The following is a 16,376-nucleotide window of genomic DNA, read 5'->3' on the forward strand; positions in this document are numbered from 1 at the left end:
TGTTGGTAAGTATTTTTATCCTAACCCACCCCACCTGCAGCCTATCCCTAATTGTCCCCTTTGGCAGCCTAACCCTAACTGTCCCCTCCCACAGCCTAACCCTAACTGTCCCCTCCCGCAGCCTAACCCTAACAATCACCTACCACAGCCTAACCCTAGCCGTCCCCTCCCGCAGCCTAACCCTAACAATCACCTACCACAGCCTAACCCTAACCGTCCCCTCCCACAGCCTAATCCTAACAATCACCTACCACAGCCTAACCCTAGCCGTCCCCTCCCACAGCCTAACCCTAACAATCACCTACCACAGCCTAACCCTAGCCGTCCCCTCCCACAGCCTAACCCTAACAATCACCTACCACAGCCTAACCCTAGCCGTCCCCTCCCACAGCCTAACCCTAACAATCACCTACCACAGCCTAACCCTAGCCGTCCCCTCCCACAGCCTAACCCTAACAATCACCTACCACAGCCTAACCCTAACCGTTCCCTCCCACAGCCTAACCCTAACAATCACCTACCACAGCCTAACCCTAACCGTCCCCTCCCGCAGCCTAACCCTAACAATCACCTACCACAGCCTAACCCTAACCGTCCCCTCCCACAGCCTAACCCTAACAATCACCTACCACAGCCTAACCCTAACCGTCCCCTCCCGCAGCCTAACCCGAACAATCACCTACCACAACCTAACCCTAACCGTTCCCTCCCACAGCCTAACCCTAACAATCACCTACCACAGCCTAACCCTAACTGTCCCCTTCTGCAGCCTAACCCTAACAATCACCTACCACTGACTGCCTAACCCTCCCCCTCCCCCCCCCCCCCCCGCAGTGCCTAACCCTAAACATAATTGTAACCCGGAAACTCACCGTCTGTCCACCAAGATTCCGGAGCCGGTTTTGTGATAACCAACTGCAGCTTGCCAAGGTCCCTCCGATAGGCTTGGGCCGTGGTGACCCAGAGCTGCACTACACCTATAACAATATTTTCTTACCATGCCCTCAGCCTAGCCAGAACCCCGGAGGCCTGCTACGTACATACAGTGTGTTTGCTTGTGTCCGTTAGTAGCTGCTGTTGAGCTGTCCCTCGGGAAGGTAGCCCATGAGCTTGCCGTGAGTTGGAGTGCAGCTACAGAAAGTGGAACAAGTGTAATTCGGGATTTTCTGGTTATGTATTTTCCACTTTGTTCCAAATGCACAATCACGTTTTAATGGAGCAAAATTGTAAATACCTATTATTTTTGCCTCACTGTTTGCAAAGTAGTTATGAAATGAAAGGATTTTCTGATGAGCATTTAATTATGCAGAACAATTCCGATCTGTTATGCGTGAATTTCATTGGAGCCGAATGAATTGGAAATGTATTTGTTAAATACAAGTTTTACTTTAAAAGGTGCTGAATCTTTCTAAGGATTCCAATTACTCTGCATCATTTTTCCTTGCAATATGAGAATGTTCCTATAATGAATGTTTCACTTCTTTTATATTACTTGATTGCTTACGTTTTATTCCACTAGTTACTTATAATTAAAGTTGTGAGTCGCATCCTAAGTATAGCCACGCTCTTTGTCTGAGGAGTCGAGGGAGCGGAAGATAAGAATAACCCATTCAGCGTGTTGTTACACATATAATAATCTCCCTTTAGGGAATTCTCCTTCTCCAAACAGGACTTGCACTTGTTTTCACACATACTGTAGCTACTTTACCTTACAAATAATACATTCTGATGTAAATGATCTGTTAAACATGCTTTTGTATGTTTACACATAGGACCTGATTCAGACCCGGTCGCTAGATGCGACCGCTCGCTCCCAGCGTATTTAAATTTTGCAAAGTGACGTCAAGGCAGCCGCTCGCTCGGCAACGCATAAGCACGCCCACTATACCTTGGCGAGCGATCAGTTTGTGTTTATAGATGCCCATCAGCCCGTCTCTAGCCACCCACTAGCGTACATCATCTCCAGGAAGTATATACAACCATCGGAACATCGGGAACCATCGGATCTGACCACGGCGCTTGCGGTTGACTGTACCCTACCGCAAGCAGTGCGAGCACTTCAGTGTATAATTTAACCAGGTGACGTGTACTATGACGCTGCCTGTTAAATATGCACACACCAGAAGCGGCGTGAAAACACTCTAGCACGCCTGCGTCCGCAACTACACTCTCCCGTTACTACTGCCCTGCCCCGGTTACCACCTACAAACAGCCTCTACTGTCACTCATTCCACTGGGCTGCCTTTGCAGGGCGAGCGAGCAAAATCCGATCGCTCGTACTAGTTTGCGCATGCGCACTGCGAACTACACGCACGCGCACATTAGCGAACATCGTCTGCAACGAGCGGCCGCTTGCTAGCGAACGGGTCTGAATCAGGTCCATAGTTTGGTTGTTAACAACCAACAAGATCTTTAAAGTGAATTTGAAGAATTTTTTTTAAATGTTCTCCTTGTTAACTCCGAAGTCAGATGAACAGTTTAAGACACCTACTCATACTCACCTACTCTACAGAAATGTTTGGGAGACTCCAGATTTTTTGGGTAGTCCCCAGTACACGAGAAAAAGTGGGTGGATCTTGCTTCACCCACTTCCTAGTAGGGATGTGCAGGCTCGGATTAGTTCTAATTTTCCCGCCAAATTTGTGTTTTTCCCGCCAAAAATCTGGTCTCAGAAATAGGCAAAACTTCATCTTCATGGACAAACATAATTTTTCATAGACTTTTGTCCTGGAATGATGATGTTTGTCCATGAAAGATGACATTTTGCCTCTTTCTGAGACCTGATTTTTGGCGGGAAAAATCCAAACTTGGCGAGAAAATCCAAACTAATCCGAGCCTGCACATCCCTACTTCCTAGTGAACTGGACCTGATGGGGAGTGTGATGCTGGGCATTGTGGATCTGTGGGGAGGGGGCGGGACCAACATGACGCGATAGAATGAGAATCGCATAATTTTGTTCCCGTCCCCTCTTCTTAGATTTGCGGGAGTATGAGGACACAAATCGCCCGGCTCCGCCCCCTCCGTGGCCAGCTGCAACTCCTCTCCAGGCTTCTCAATCTTGCAAGTTCCCAGTGTTGTCTATCTGTAGGAAGTTATACTGCACAGTTTATGTAAACATGTACGAGTATCCTTGCTTGCTGACACTATACCTGCTGACCTATCCGGAGGAAGCCCAGAGAGAAGATGCTGCTGACAGCTCCAGTGAGCTGGCGGAGCTCTAGCCGTCATTAGCCCATGCCCCAATCACTGCAAAATGCCATGATTTGCGGGTCCACAAGGAAGGGGCAGTGACAGTTTAAGATGTCATTTTAGCCCGTCCCTCCGTAAAGAACTGCAAATTCCCCATATAAATCCCCCCATCCTGCCCACTTCACTAGGAAGTGGGTGGGATGCGGGAGATCCGCCTACTTTTACGGGGGCGCGGGGGACTACCCCAAAAATCGTGAGCCTCCCGCAACTCATAGATGCCGACATTCAGTTCCCTCCTTCCAGGAGGGAGCTGAATGTCTGTGCACAGCAGGGGGCGTGGCCGGGCGATGATGCAGGTTTAGGGGCGGGGCCACACGATTGCGTCATCGTGGCTCCGCCCCCTCTTCACAATGCCAAAAATATTGGCATTGTGAAGCAGGGGGCGGAGCCACGATGACACAATTCAGCGCAAATCGCGTCATCGGGCCCCCTGCTTCGGGGGTTTCGTGTAGTAGTTGGGGGGTGTTCAGGCGGCAGCCTGAAGGCTTGCCTGCCTTTCCAGGGGGTCGGGAGTAGCACCCGATATCCAGGAGGCTCCCGACCAAATCGGGAGGGTAGCAAGCCTGCCGCAACTCCCGAGAGAGTAGCATGTATGCAAGCACACACCCATCTTGTAACCACTTAAATTACTCAGGGGTCTAGTTACTAAGCAGTGTTAGGAGACAGAGTGAAAAGTGATAAGGTGCCAGCCAATCAGCTCCCAACTGTCATTTTTCAAACACAGCCTGTGAGATGGCAGTTGGGAGCTGATTGGCTGGCACCTTATCACTTTTCACTCTGTCTCCTAACACTGCTTAGTAAATAGACCCCTCAGACACCAAGGAGAGAAGTATCACACCTTCTAAAGAATACAGGTGGAGGAATGTCTATATCAACCAATCAGATTTTGCAATAAGTCAGCTGGCAAAATGGCTGGCTCCACTATTGTTGGCAGAAAATGCAAATAGAATAAGTTATATATAGTACATCAAAACTTAATATAAATAAGTATTTCCTTTTTCTATTTTAATAGGCAGTACATGTCATACCACCGCCCTCCCAGCACTAGTCCGGACCCCGAGCCTCATGATGCAACCATCCTTGGATATAAAACCATTTGTGTCATTCCCGATGGAACACAGCCCTGCTGTGGGACTCTTCCCAAACTTTAACACTGTAAGTATACTTCTTATTTTAAGCTTCTGTATGCGATCTAAGCTGTACTGTATGGATAGATTTACTAAAACCTGTAAAATAGACATGTGAAGGTGTTACCCATAGCAACCAATCGTATTCTGTCTATCATTTTCTAAAATGCAAATGAGAAATGATAGCTATAAGTTCATTGATTAGTGGGGGCAACACCTCCACTTTTCATTTTTAGAAACTTTAGTAAATCTACCCTGTAGGGGAGAATCTAATTAGCCACAGTATATGCCCCACAGCGCCAAGCAGGGAAATGCTATAAACCTTCTATCGGATGAGGTGTTGTCATATGTGCAAACCACTTATCATACTAACATAAAATAAAGACGCTGAGACGTGGATTTGGCAGATAACTTGATGGCGATTTATTGGAGCAATAATAATAATTATTTATGTATTATTTATTTAAGGATGTATGGTGGCAAAGAAAGGACGGCCAGAAATCAGCCAAATCTGCTATGCCCACACACAAACAACAAAAGACATAGCAGGCGTAGATCGCCCAGAGTGCATGTAAATCATATCATCAACAAAAGGGAACGCTCACCCCCATCTTGACTTCCCACCCGTTTAGGTGGTGATACTGCCCCCCGTTAGGTTGGTACAGCCAACTACCAGTCAACGAAGGGAGCACCCTTAAATCATAATTGCACCCGGACTGGTGACCTGCCGTTCTTTCCCGCCACAGCAAGGTTCTGCTTATAGAACCGCCGCACCGCCACCATACCAAGTACTACCCCAATAACGCCAACTCCTCAAAAAGATCCCCAATAAACAATGACAAACCCTCCTCTGTTAAATGAACTCCGTCAGGTATATACAAATAACTAAATCAAAATTTAATGTTCTTATGGTAAATGACATGGCCATAATTGGCCATCACAAATTTGGCAACTGCGAAATTAAGTTTCCCTAGCTTCGTCAATAGCAGAAAAACTCCTAACCCCACGCCAGACCTGACGAGGTACAATGCAAGACCGAATTAATTTACACAAGGGCCAGGCCGATAGCACCCTCGCCAAATCATTGACAATATCAACTCGTAATTCTACAGTGGACCTCTGCCCTAAGTCGTTGCCTCCTAAATGAGCCACCAAAATACGTGGCCTACCAAAAAGCCTTACATACTCTAAAGCTGGCCACACACTAGAACAACTTACATCCAACCAGCCAACTTGTTGATTGGTTGGAATGAAAATCTGGTAAGGAATGAGAGTAAATGATGATCAGCAATTTACTCCTAAATGCCAGAAAACAGATGAAAATGGTCTTTCAGACAAGTTTGTTAAATGTTTGATCTAAACTATTTGTTCATACAACAGTTTTGGTCCATTTTTCAGCGTCTGGGAGCAAGTTGCTGATTGTATTCCTTACCAGATTTTCATTCCAACCAATCTACTAGTTGGCTGGTTGGACAGATAATCTTTAGATGTGTGGCCAGCTTTACAGTCTAGGACAAAAGGAATGCCATCTCATACCTCTGAAACCTATCCAACAGACCCTAGCTGAATATTCAAAAATTGGAGCTTTATCTGAACTCATATTTTCTGGGCTGCTAGGTTTATATGAGTGGCCTATAACCCAAATGTCCTGCGAGTCAAAGAGCAATCCTAAAGGTGGAGGAAAGCAGTAAATAAAAAATTAGTAATTGTCATAAAACAACAAAATTTTATGGTGTATTAGTGGGATCTGATAGAACATAAGTGAGTATCTGCCAAAAAGAAAAATTTTCTATTGGTTGCCGACTTTACTATTTAAAGTGGCTAAGACAAATAAAAGACACAAAGGGGAAGAATGGGTGGGGGGGAATTGGGAAAAAACAAGTGGACTCGGCAAGAGGTAAAATAAAAACCTGCTGAGGGATGGACTATGACCTAATTAAATGATTGAGAATAGCCGAATTGAATCCGTCAGTTCAGGTAAAAATTGTTAAATCCTTCAAGACTCCCATTGCCAGCAATGGCGAGTAGCTAATCCCGAGTAGGACAGACGGGTGTAACAGACAAGACAGGACAGTACATGAGACAAGACAAAAAACCAGGCAAGCATAAAATATAAACGTAACCAGAACAGACTGTGAAATTACTTTAAACAAAGGGCCTTAACGCCTAGGTCGAATGTAACCTTTATAACTATCAGATTTCCAACGTCCTAGTTGCGGCTCCGATCCGAAACGAGTGTGTACCAAAATCTTGAGGCGGGAGGCCTAAAACTAATACACACGTCTTCAAACACCAACCAAACTGGTATTTGGTAAGCGGAGTCCTGTCCATATGCATGAGCCATGAACCAGGAACATCCGGCTGCAATAATTCATACCGCATAGCTAGTGGCACGGGGCAGATCCGTTCGTCCCTAGATGGACCCAACGAGATCAATCTACCCCTACCAGTCTGGTCGGTCTTTGACCGCCGAATCCTACAGAGAGCAGACCTCTCACTGACCAGGATATCCGAGCGGAGCATGGCGGCATCACCCCATTTGGATGATGCCACCAGCTCCGATACCCTCTAGGTGCCGTGAAAAACCTCAGAAAACGCCACTTGAATCAGGACCGCCTCGTACGCAGTAAGAGCCACTCCGTGAACCGCCCCTAATACTGCCTTAAGCAGATGAGCGTCCACAGTTCTCCTACGGTCAGCTACTGGCCGGGAGACCCGTGCCCAACCCTTTAAAGCCTTCACAATCAGAAAACCTTTAGTAAAGTCAGGTTGGCCCTTCAATTTACAATAAAATGCATTGCCCGCCAAAGAGCGTGCAACAGAAGCCCTGGATCTGCCAGCCAAAGCATCGTCAAAAGACTGGTACACCACCGAGGAAACCTCAACTGGAATGGCATAATTTACTGACGAGCCTGGCGGATAAGACAGATGTAGAATGAGCCTGTATTTTCCTGGAATTTTCTTGGGAACCACGCCCACCGGGGAAACAATAAGATCCCTAATGGGGGGGTCTGCAAAAGGCCCTGCCATGCGCCTGACGCTAACCTCGCCAGCCACTTTTTCCCTAAGAATGTGAGGCAATTCAAAGGCAGACTTCAAATTTCTAGGCGAACCTGTGTCGACATCCCTGCAAATAGGTAAATGAAAACCAAAACTGAAGCCTTTTAACGAAAATTCTGCGTCCTGCAGAACCAGGTACCAACTCAACCATTTTGCTATCGCTGTGACACGGACAGGGGATGGAGCTTTACTTAGCACTTGTGCCTTTTGCTGGCTGTACAGGCTGCTGCTGGGCAGCCACCTTGAAACACTTGGCAACTGGGTGGTTGCCACCACATCGCAAGCAGAGGTGACGAAAACAAAATTTTCGTCCCTGCGTACAGGTGAAATTATTAAAGTCGAAGCATTTTCCCCCAGGCGCCTGCTGTTGGCCCTGACGTACTGAACTAGCTGCTTTGCTCGCGTTGTACCCCTCATAGGCAGGACGAGAAGGCTGCGTGACCTCCAGCAATGTATATTTGCGAAATAGGAGCAAAGCTGAGAATGGAGCTTCCCATAGGTGTTCCCACTCCAGTGACAGCTGCTTGGGGCAGTGATTGCAATAATAAGCTGTGCACCCTGTAGAAATTCACTGTAGCTAATGTATTCTGTCAATTTTTTAAGTTAAATGCCCAGAATACAGTATATAATACAATCTCCTCTATTGACAGATAACAATGATTCAAAGGAGATAAAAGCTAGATCCTAGGTGCTATACAGAAATAAAGCAGTGTCAAAGACATTACCCCTTACTGTCAGATAGCGCATCACTAAAGAATGGGACCTCAAGGCCCAGCATGATACTGCCACTGTTTGCTGCAACTGTTATCTACCATTAAGAGGGCATAATCAGCACTTAAACCAGCTATAATATACATCATACGAATGTATTGAATTAAATAATTCTGGCATATACAGGACCAGCAAACACAGTAAGCAATTATATGTAAAAGTAGAGCCATCCTGTCTGAGCTGAATCTTTTATTTCATGTGCAGGCTCCATTACAGATCATTTGAGCAAGTTGGGGAATCTGGGGGAGGGCAGAAAAGAAACTGTGCACTGCCCTGGACATAGATGTACAGATTGGTCCCCTTATGTACTGGATGGTGTATTATTCAGTATTAATAATTGATCCAATAGGTGGTCTATATCAGTGCACCCCGAACAGTGCACATTTTCCAGATCTCCTAGTTGGTGCACAACAATATTTATTACTGGCTTTTTAACTTTTTCTACTGGCTGACACATTTTAAAAGATCAACAGGGACTGTAGTGTTAGTTATTTCATTTGTGACACTGAGGGGATCCTAAAAAACATGCAACTTTAGTATTATATGCTATTTCTATTGTAGTCATCATGGTGTGGGCTGAGGGGGGGTTCAGACAAGGCACTCATAAACCCATCCTGCATTTGCCTATGGTGCTGGCCACTGCAGCCACAAAGATGATATTGACCAGGGGCATTAAGGACTAAAGGGAAGCACCCCTCCCCCGCACTGGCCCACCTTCCACAAAGCTGCAGCAGCCTGAGGGGGGATAGAACTATCAATAGGGGAACCACACCTGCAGCCCCTAATAACATGGGGGCACTGTGGAGCCAGGGACCAGGGTCTGGGGAGGCTCATTACTAGGCAGGACATAGCCACCCCACCCCCAGCAGAACAAGAAACCAGAAAAGACAGTGATTGAGGACAGAAAGGAAAAGTAAAAGCAATGATATGAAGTAAATGAAAAGAATGACTAAAAACAATAAGGAATAGGAGGAGAGAAGAAGAGAAGAAGGAGAAGCACTAAGAGAGTTTTATTAAGGAAAATGACAACTGACAAAATGCACTTCCCTGTCCTGGAGGAATCTGGAACAAAGAGGCTTTGGCCCACACTTTTATCCCACTATATAATGTTCCTGTTACAAACCCGCCCCTGCTTGCCATAGGCTAACTCCAACAAGTAATTTGCTTACATGCCTGCACTCATCCTAGAGGTTTAAAACACCTCTTTTCTTATGTAATCTTTCGGTTTCTCTTCAATTAAATACCATTTTCCCCATGCTGTAAACAAGGGGTTAACCTGCACCAGGGTTGCCTACTTTCCTGATTCGGCCAGGAGCCTCCCGATAATCGGGTGAAGCTCCCAGCCCAACGGAAAGGCAGGCACGCCTCCTGGCTTCCCACGACCCCCCCCCCCGCAATTAACTGTTAAACCCCCGCGATGCATGCTGAATCGCATCATTTTGGCCCCGCCCACTGCTTCACAATGCCTGTATTGTCGGCATTGTGTGGCATGGGCGGGGCCAAATGACACAATCGCATGACCCCGCCCCCATCACGCCCACAAGCGCGCCCCCTGTCCTGCTGATCTGGCTGCTCCCTCCCGGAAGGAGCAGCCAGAAAGTCGGTAACTATGACGTGCACTAACCTGCGTAAAGTGCAAGATCAATAGGTTTTCTCCACGTGTTACTCCCCACAGGGTTCACTTTGTGATTTATCGTGCTAAATAAAATCCACGGTTAACTGGATACCCTCCTTAGACTGTTACTCAGTCCTTATCTATCCAGTTAACAGGTGCAACTCACTGCATCATTTGATTAAAATGTCTTGCACAGAGAATTATGTTAAGTAATAAATAAATGCAAAATAGTGATCTTAACAGCTAATCTAAAATATTTCATTGTTGTTGTTTAAAAGACATTTACAACAGAAGTGCAAATTTAGGGCCTGATTCAGAGCCGCTCTTAAGCGGCCGTTCGTTCGTTCCGAGCGATGTTTGCTCAACTGCGTACGGATCGTAATACGCATGCGCGAACCAGTCAGTGCATCCGAAAATCGTTTGTTCGCTAAATAGCGAATGCCTGCTATTTTGAGTGACAGGAGGAGGCGTATGTGGGTGGTAACAGGGGAAGGTGCTTGAAAATGCGGAGTGGAGATCCGAACGCAGGCATGCTTAAAGGTCAAAACGGGCGTTTTAAGGGTGTGCATAATTAATACAGCAGCGTCATTGACCACGTCACTGGGTTATTTTATAGTCAGAACTGCTCGCAAGATTGCGGTAGGAAAAACCAACCACAAGAATAGCGAGCAGTTCACACGCTGGTCGATGTACTCGATTAATCAAATAAATAGCGGACATGACGTAGGATGCGAGCGGCCAGGGGGCGTATTTTACCAAAAAACGACCGCATGTTTTGTTCGCTCGTTCAGACCTAGAGGTGTGAACAGACCGCAAAGAGCGAACGGTTCATTTGAATAGCCACCCCTTTTTTTTGAACGTCCGGCTCTGAATGAGGTCCTTAGTGTTTAGAAATCCTCCTTAGTTCTATTTTGACAGCTATTTAGTTAGAAAACAGGTATTGAATAACAAGCTTTTTCTCTAAGTGGTCCAAGGGATGAATTGCAGTGCAGAGAACCACGTGCCAGCTGGGAGGCCTCGCCGAATTCAGTTTAGAGTGGGTGCATTGATTTTTTTCTTAACTGGAAAGTGTGAATTGATTTTGGGTTTCATCTCACCAAAAGCTGTTTTCATATGGAATTAAATCAATGTTCCATCAACTAGGATGAGTAATACTTTTACTTAAAGCTACAGGGGCACTTAGACCTTCAACTTTCAGCTTTGCAGGCAATGCAGTTCAAGGAATCCATGATCTAAATATGTAATTTTTATATTTTTTAGGAAATCCCAGTGAAATGATAATCTTTAAAAATTGTGCCTCATGCAGATTTATTTTTCCAATATTCCTCCTTTTCAACAAGTTGAATGGGATATCCCTTTACGAAAGTCCAATTCTATGGGTTGAGGTGACTCCCGGTGGTATAATTAACTAAATTGCGGGTTATAGAAGTGGAGGTTTTGCCCATAGCAACCAATTAGATTCTAATTATTACATTCTAGAAGGTGCTATATAAATGATATGTACAATTTCATTGGTTGCTATGGGCAATATCTTCACTTCTATAAACCTGCACTTTAATAAATATATCCCCTTGCCTCCACTCTTGCTAGCTAGCCACTGACATGACAAGCATCAGGAACATATGCAGCTGTGCTATGCCAGGCATATATCGCACATGCTAATGTCCGTATATTTTTTTATTTTCTCGTGAAATAAGAACTCGCTATTAGTCATCGTTTAAAACTTAAAAAAATTGCCTGAGCAGCAGAGAGAGTACCTATCAGCATCATTGGTGCATTCGCAAACGGTCAATCGCAAGCTGTCCGCTAGCACTATAGACATTAGAAGGTTCCTAGTTAGCCTCATCCCCAGGGCCGGCGCTTGGGGTGTTCGACCAGTGCGGTCGAACAGGGGCGCCGACCCATAGAGGGCGCACCCTTCCTCAACATCCCGAGTGCTGTCCCGCTGTTCCACCCGTGGGCCGAAGTGGCCCGCGAGTGGTCTGGTCGGGAGGTTGGGTACTCCCACTGCCGCAGCTGTGCCGGACCCTGGAGGCTGAATGGATGATGCGCGCATGCGCGCGGCATCCATTCAGTGCCGGGAGAGGGCTGAGGAAGCCCAGGTAGTGACGAGTACTGGGCTCAACCCAGAATGACGTTACACGAGAGGCTTGCCATGCGGGCACGCCCCCAAATAATGTCACTCAAGGGGGTGTGGTTTATTGTAATTAGACCACACCCCCATTTTCAGCCGCACACGGTAAGAGGCGCCGTACACCCAGCCGGCACAGGGCTCTACTAGCCCTGGAGCCGGCCCTGCTCATCCCGTTTATCAAGGTGCAAGCTGGCACAACTGGAAAAAACTTCCAAGGGTGCATACGTGTGGACAGACCGAAAAACACGCAATTTCCTCTACACACTCTTGTGTTGAACTCATGCACTTGTTCTTCTGCAAGATTTGTTTTTGTCTGTGTCGTTAAAGGTCCCCTGTATGATAATGTAGATTTGGCTGATTTTCTATTGAGTTATATGCCCCACGGATAGTTCATATGATCCAACGTAAAATGCTTCTGAAGAATCAACCATAGGTTTTCTTTCTCTTGAATTGTGGCCACCTGTGACCTGCATGGCTGAAAGATGAGATTGAGAACAGTGGTCAAAACACCACCACTCATTATGAAATCTCCACGGAGCGTGACTACTGGTGACTAGCATTCATGAGAGATACAGTTACAGCTGCACAGTCTTAATAATTTATCTTTTTTTTTTTTACTGTTTATGAAGCTTATACTGAACTTTTTTTTTTTATCTTAAATATGTTGAAGCTGAATATTTTATGGTCTTCATTATTTATTTGTGCACTTGTCTGATATTCTAGATGTGGAAGCAAAAAAAATATATTTTTTTCTTTGTTGAAAAGTCAAAGTTTGGTTTTGAGCACAAAACAAATGAATAAAAAAATACCTAATTTATTAGGATGAGGTGGGGAGAGATGCAGACGATCAATGTGGGGGGCAGGCACTTGTCGTCATTAGGCCCCACCCCTTTCATGGCATAACGAAGACTGGGCGTGGCCAAGATGAGGACATTCTCTGAAAATTGCCTTGTTGCGCCCCAGTCCCCTTTATTTCTCTATGGAAGTTGGTGGGATGCGAAAGGGCGACCCAAAAATTTGTGTGTCCCCTATACACAAATATAACACCTTATTTATTTAGACTTTGGCCAGGTGTTGGTAAAATTTACAATGAAAGATAGTGTAAAACCAGTGTCTTAATGTTTTCAAAATACACCAAGATTTAATTGTTTTGGTGGCGCATCTGGCACCAGGGCCGTAGCTAGGGTAGTGCGGCTGGTGCCATAGCACAGGGCACCACAGGTCAGGGGGTGCTGTTTGGGCCTGTCAAATTTCTGTTTATTATCATTCTCACTTGTAGCTTCCTCTTATTTCATCTGCAGCATCTCCTGGCCTCTCCTATCTCTTCCCTGGCCCTTCCTCATGAGGCCATTCCCCTTTTTTGGGTGCATTATGTCCCTTTGAAAAATGAGGGGGGCGTCAATGCTCTTTCTGGCACAGGGCACCAAAAAGTCTAGTTACGGCTCTGTCTGGCACTATAGCATTTCTCCCAACCGTCCCGATTCTTGGTGTGATAGGCTCAATTTTTGGGCACTGTCCTTGCATCCCATTGGCAGGTCGCAGTGTTCCTTGGTGGGGGTGGGAGGGTCTGATGGGAAGGACGATTTGCAGCATGAATGCAGACACCACATTTGCAGAAGTGATGTTATCAGTCAACATGGACCAAAATCAATAAGGGAAGTTACCAACATCTTGTTGAATGTGGGATCCGACCCAGTACTACCAAAGTACCCTGAATTCATAATATATATTGTATATATTATATATATATAGAGAGAGAGAGAGACAGACACAGATCCGGCACTCACTATACCAGGACAACCAGGGTACCAGTGCAGATATATCCAGACAAGAGTCGGCACTGCAGGACTTGTAAAGCAATAATCAAACAGATGCTAATGCAACGTTTCGGTTTAATGATAAACTGTCATCAGGCATAACATAACACAAACAAAACTCATCGTAAATAACCCCCATAATAATGATCGGCCCCGCTCTGCACTATGGGAGAAACGTCATGATATCTCTCCAATCACCCACTGCGGCAGCCGGAAGGTGGAGCTCATGAGTGAGCACCAGCCCGGTTCCGGCTGTGGGTGGTGCAGCACCAATGAGAGTCTGTCTGACTCTCATTGGCTGCTAAAACAAACACACTGCCGCTGGGTAGTACGCCAGCGGCGGTGATTGCTTCCGTGTAGTGCGGACCACACTCACTGCAGTCTGCATTACACTATCAGTGGGCCACGGGGAGCAGTTCCACGGGCCAACACTGACCTGCGGGCCATGTGTTGAAGACCCCTGGTCTAGACAGTTGGGAAGTACAGTATGTTTAGGCCTCTAAAATTGTCTCCTTGTTCTTATGTAGTTGAAAGTGTTTCTTTGGCTGCTGACATGGCTTCTGCACACATTTTTTTCATAAGGATTTACCAAAAAAATATATATTTTTTTAATATTAGCTGGAAAATACTTCTAAATAATACATTTGTACAAACATTCCCGCTGCATCACCCATCTGTGTCTGTGCTGCATCATCTTCTGTTTTCCACCTAAATCACATCTTGATAGAAATACCCGTAGTGCAATTGTTGGCACTCTCACCTGTCCCAGCTGGTGCCCATGCTGACAATTGGCATATTTCTCCATGGAAGACTGAACTGGAAGATAGAAAGTGTGTAGCAATGCCAGAGTTAGATCATGCAATGGAATTGTCTATGTTTTAAGTACAGTATTATTTATAACAATGTATTTAAAGGATGTTTTAGCAGTGCAGGATGTTGAAACAGGAAATGTGGTTTGTAAGAATACTATTATATTTAAAAATATATGTTTGGCTGGGTTTGATATACCAGCGTTATCTTCTGTAGAAAAATGTTATATAATAACTATTTGGGTGGGGTGGTTTGTTAACAAATTGCTGTTTCTATGGAAACTACACCTCTTAAGCATGGGCCCCTACCATTGCATTCCCTGGTGGGCCCTTCATGACCCAGTATGACACTGGGTGAGCCTGAACCTCCCTGTAAGACAAAAAAGAATATGCTTGTGTTGCTGAATAGCTATGGACATATTTCTAATATTTGTGGTTATTTCCAGAAATCTTACAATGTTGATATATGGAATGACTTCATATATACTAGGGATGTGTGCCGACCCCCGTGTTTTAGTTTTGGATCTGTATCTCCCCGTGTTTTGGATCTGGATCTGGATTGCGTGTTTTGGTTTTGGATCTTTACTTTTTCTAAACAAAATCATAAAAACAGCTAAAAATCACATAATTTATGCCAGTTTTTGTTCCTACAGTTTTATTAACCTCCATAACATTTTTTTCTATTTTTTTCCAGTCAATTTTGACCACCTCACTGCTCAAATATTGATTCAGTCTAGTTTAGGCCAAAAGGTTGCATCCAGCTAGCTGGCTGACTAAGCTAAGCGACAGCAGTGGGCGGCACTAACGTGGCAGTTGAGCTACCAACAATGGCACAGAGTGGCACTGCAGTGGTAGACAGGATGGCAGTTTAATAAACTATGCAACCCCTAGGAAGTTTAAAAACCAAGAATGTTTTCCTTAACTAGGTCAGAGACCCGACGGAGTTGGAATATGTTTATGGACTGAGGACAGGGAATGGACGGAAGGATTGATTAGTTTTTAATTTATTTATTTCAGTGTTTTGATATCTTTTTTTTTTTTTTTGTGGATTGATAATATTAATTTTATTTCACTTTTATTATTTTTACACTGGGGAAGAGCACCCCTGAACGAGACAGCAGCCCCTTGATGAACAACACAGACAGCACCCCTTCTTTATGGACAAAGCACCCCTGCCGAGTGCGGACAGACCACCTGCAGTGCAGAGTTACAAATATGTAGACGATAAACTGCGGTCTGGCCGGCAGTGTCACCAAACAATTATAGCGCAGCTAAATTGCTAACGCACAAAAAAAAAAAGCACTGGGAAAGAGAACCCCTGATTGACAGAGCACCCCCCTGGACAACACAGCACCCCTTTATGGACTGCAGCCCTAGCCCCTTGAAGGACAGGACAACAACACAGCAGCAGCCCTTATGTATAGCACAGCAGCAGCCCCTTGATTGACAGGACAAGTGACACAGCAGCTGCAGCACCCACTGAAGCCTCTGAGAACCGGACCCGCTCATCTTTAATATATACTAATTTAAGCTTCCTTAATACGATCTGAGATTCCTAATAACTGATCAATTAACCTCATTCTCATCTTTGCTTTTTGATATGTAAAATCACATAGATTGTATACATAAGGACAGTTGTACTATCGTTCTGTAATATATTTTAATTCCCACTCAAGAGTTCAAGTTTGTCAAACATTTTCCCTCATACTATAGTTTGCCTCTTTCCATGTTTACTGCCTACACTCTGGGGAGATCCTGTTTTATTGTGTGTATGGAGTAATATGTGCAATACA

The 16,376-nt window shown here is 45.2% G+C and overlaps 1 protein-coding gene across 6 annotated transcripts in view; it reads left to right on the top strand.

The window, feature by feature from the left end:
• The window catches only part of ZNF385B (zinc finger protein 385B), a 566,921-nt gene that overhangs the window by 396,150 nt on the left and 154,395 nt on the right, over window positions 1–16,376 (top strand). For all 6 annotated transcript variants that reach the window (XM_088461223.1, XM_088461222.1, XM_088461224.1 and 3 more), the window contains one exon: window positions 4,263–4,405. In XM_088461223.1, the coding sequence (XP_088317349.1) occupies window positions 4,263–4,405 (143 nt within the window). The remainder of the gene's footprint in view (window positions 1–4,262; window positions 4,406–16,376) is intronic.

This window comes from Taudactylus pleione, unplaced genomic scaffold (genome assembly GCF_031769625.1).
Source record: "Taudactylus pleione unplaced genomic scaffold, aTauple2 ptg001027l, whole genome shotgun sequence".
NCBI classification, from domain to species: domain Eukaryota; kingdom Metazoa; phylum Chordata; class Amphibia; order Anura; family Myobatrachidae; genus Taudactylus; species Taudactylus pleione.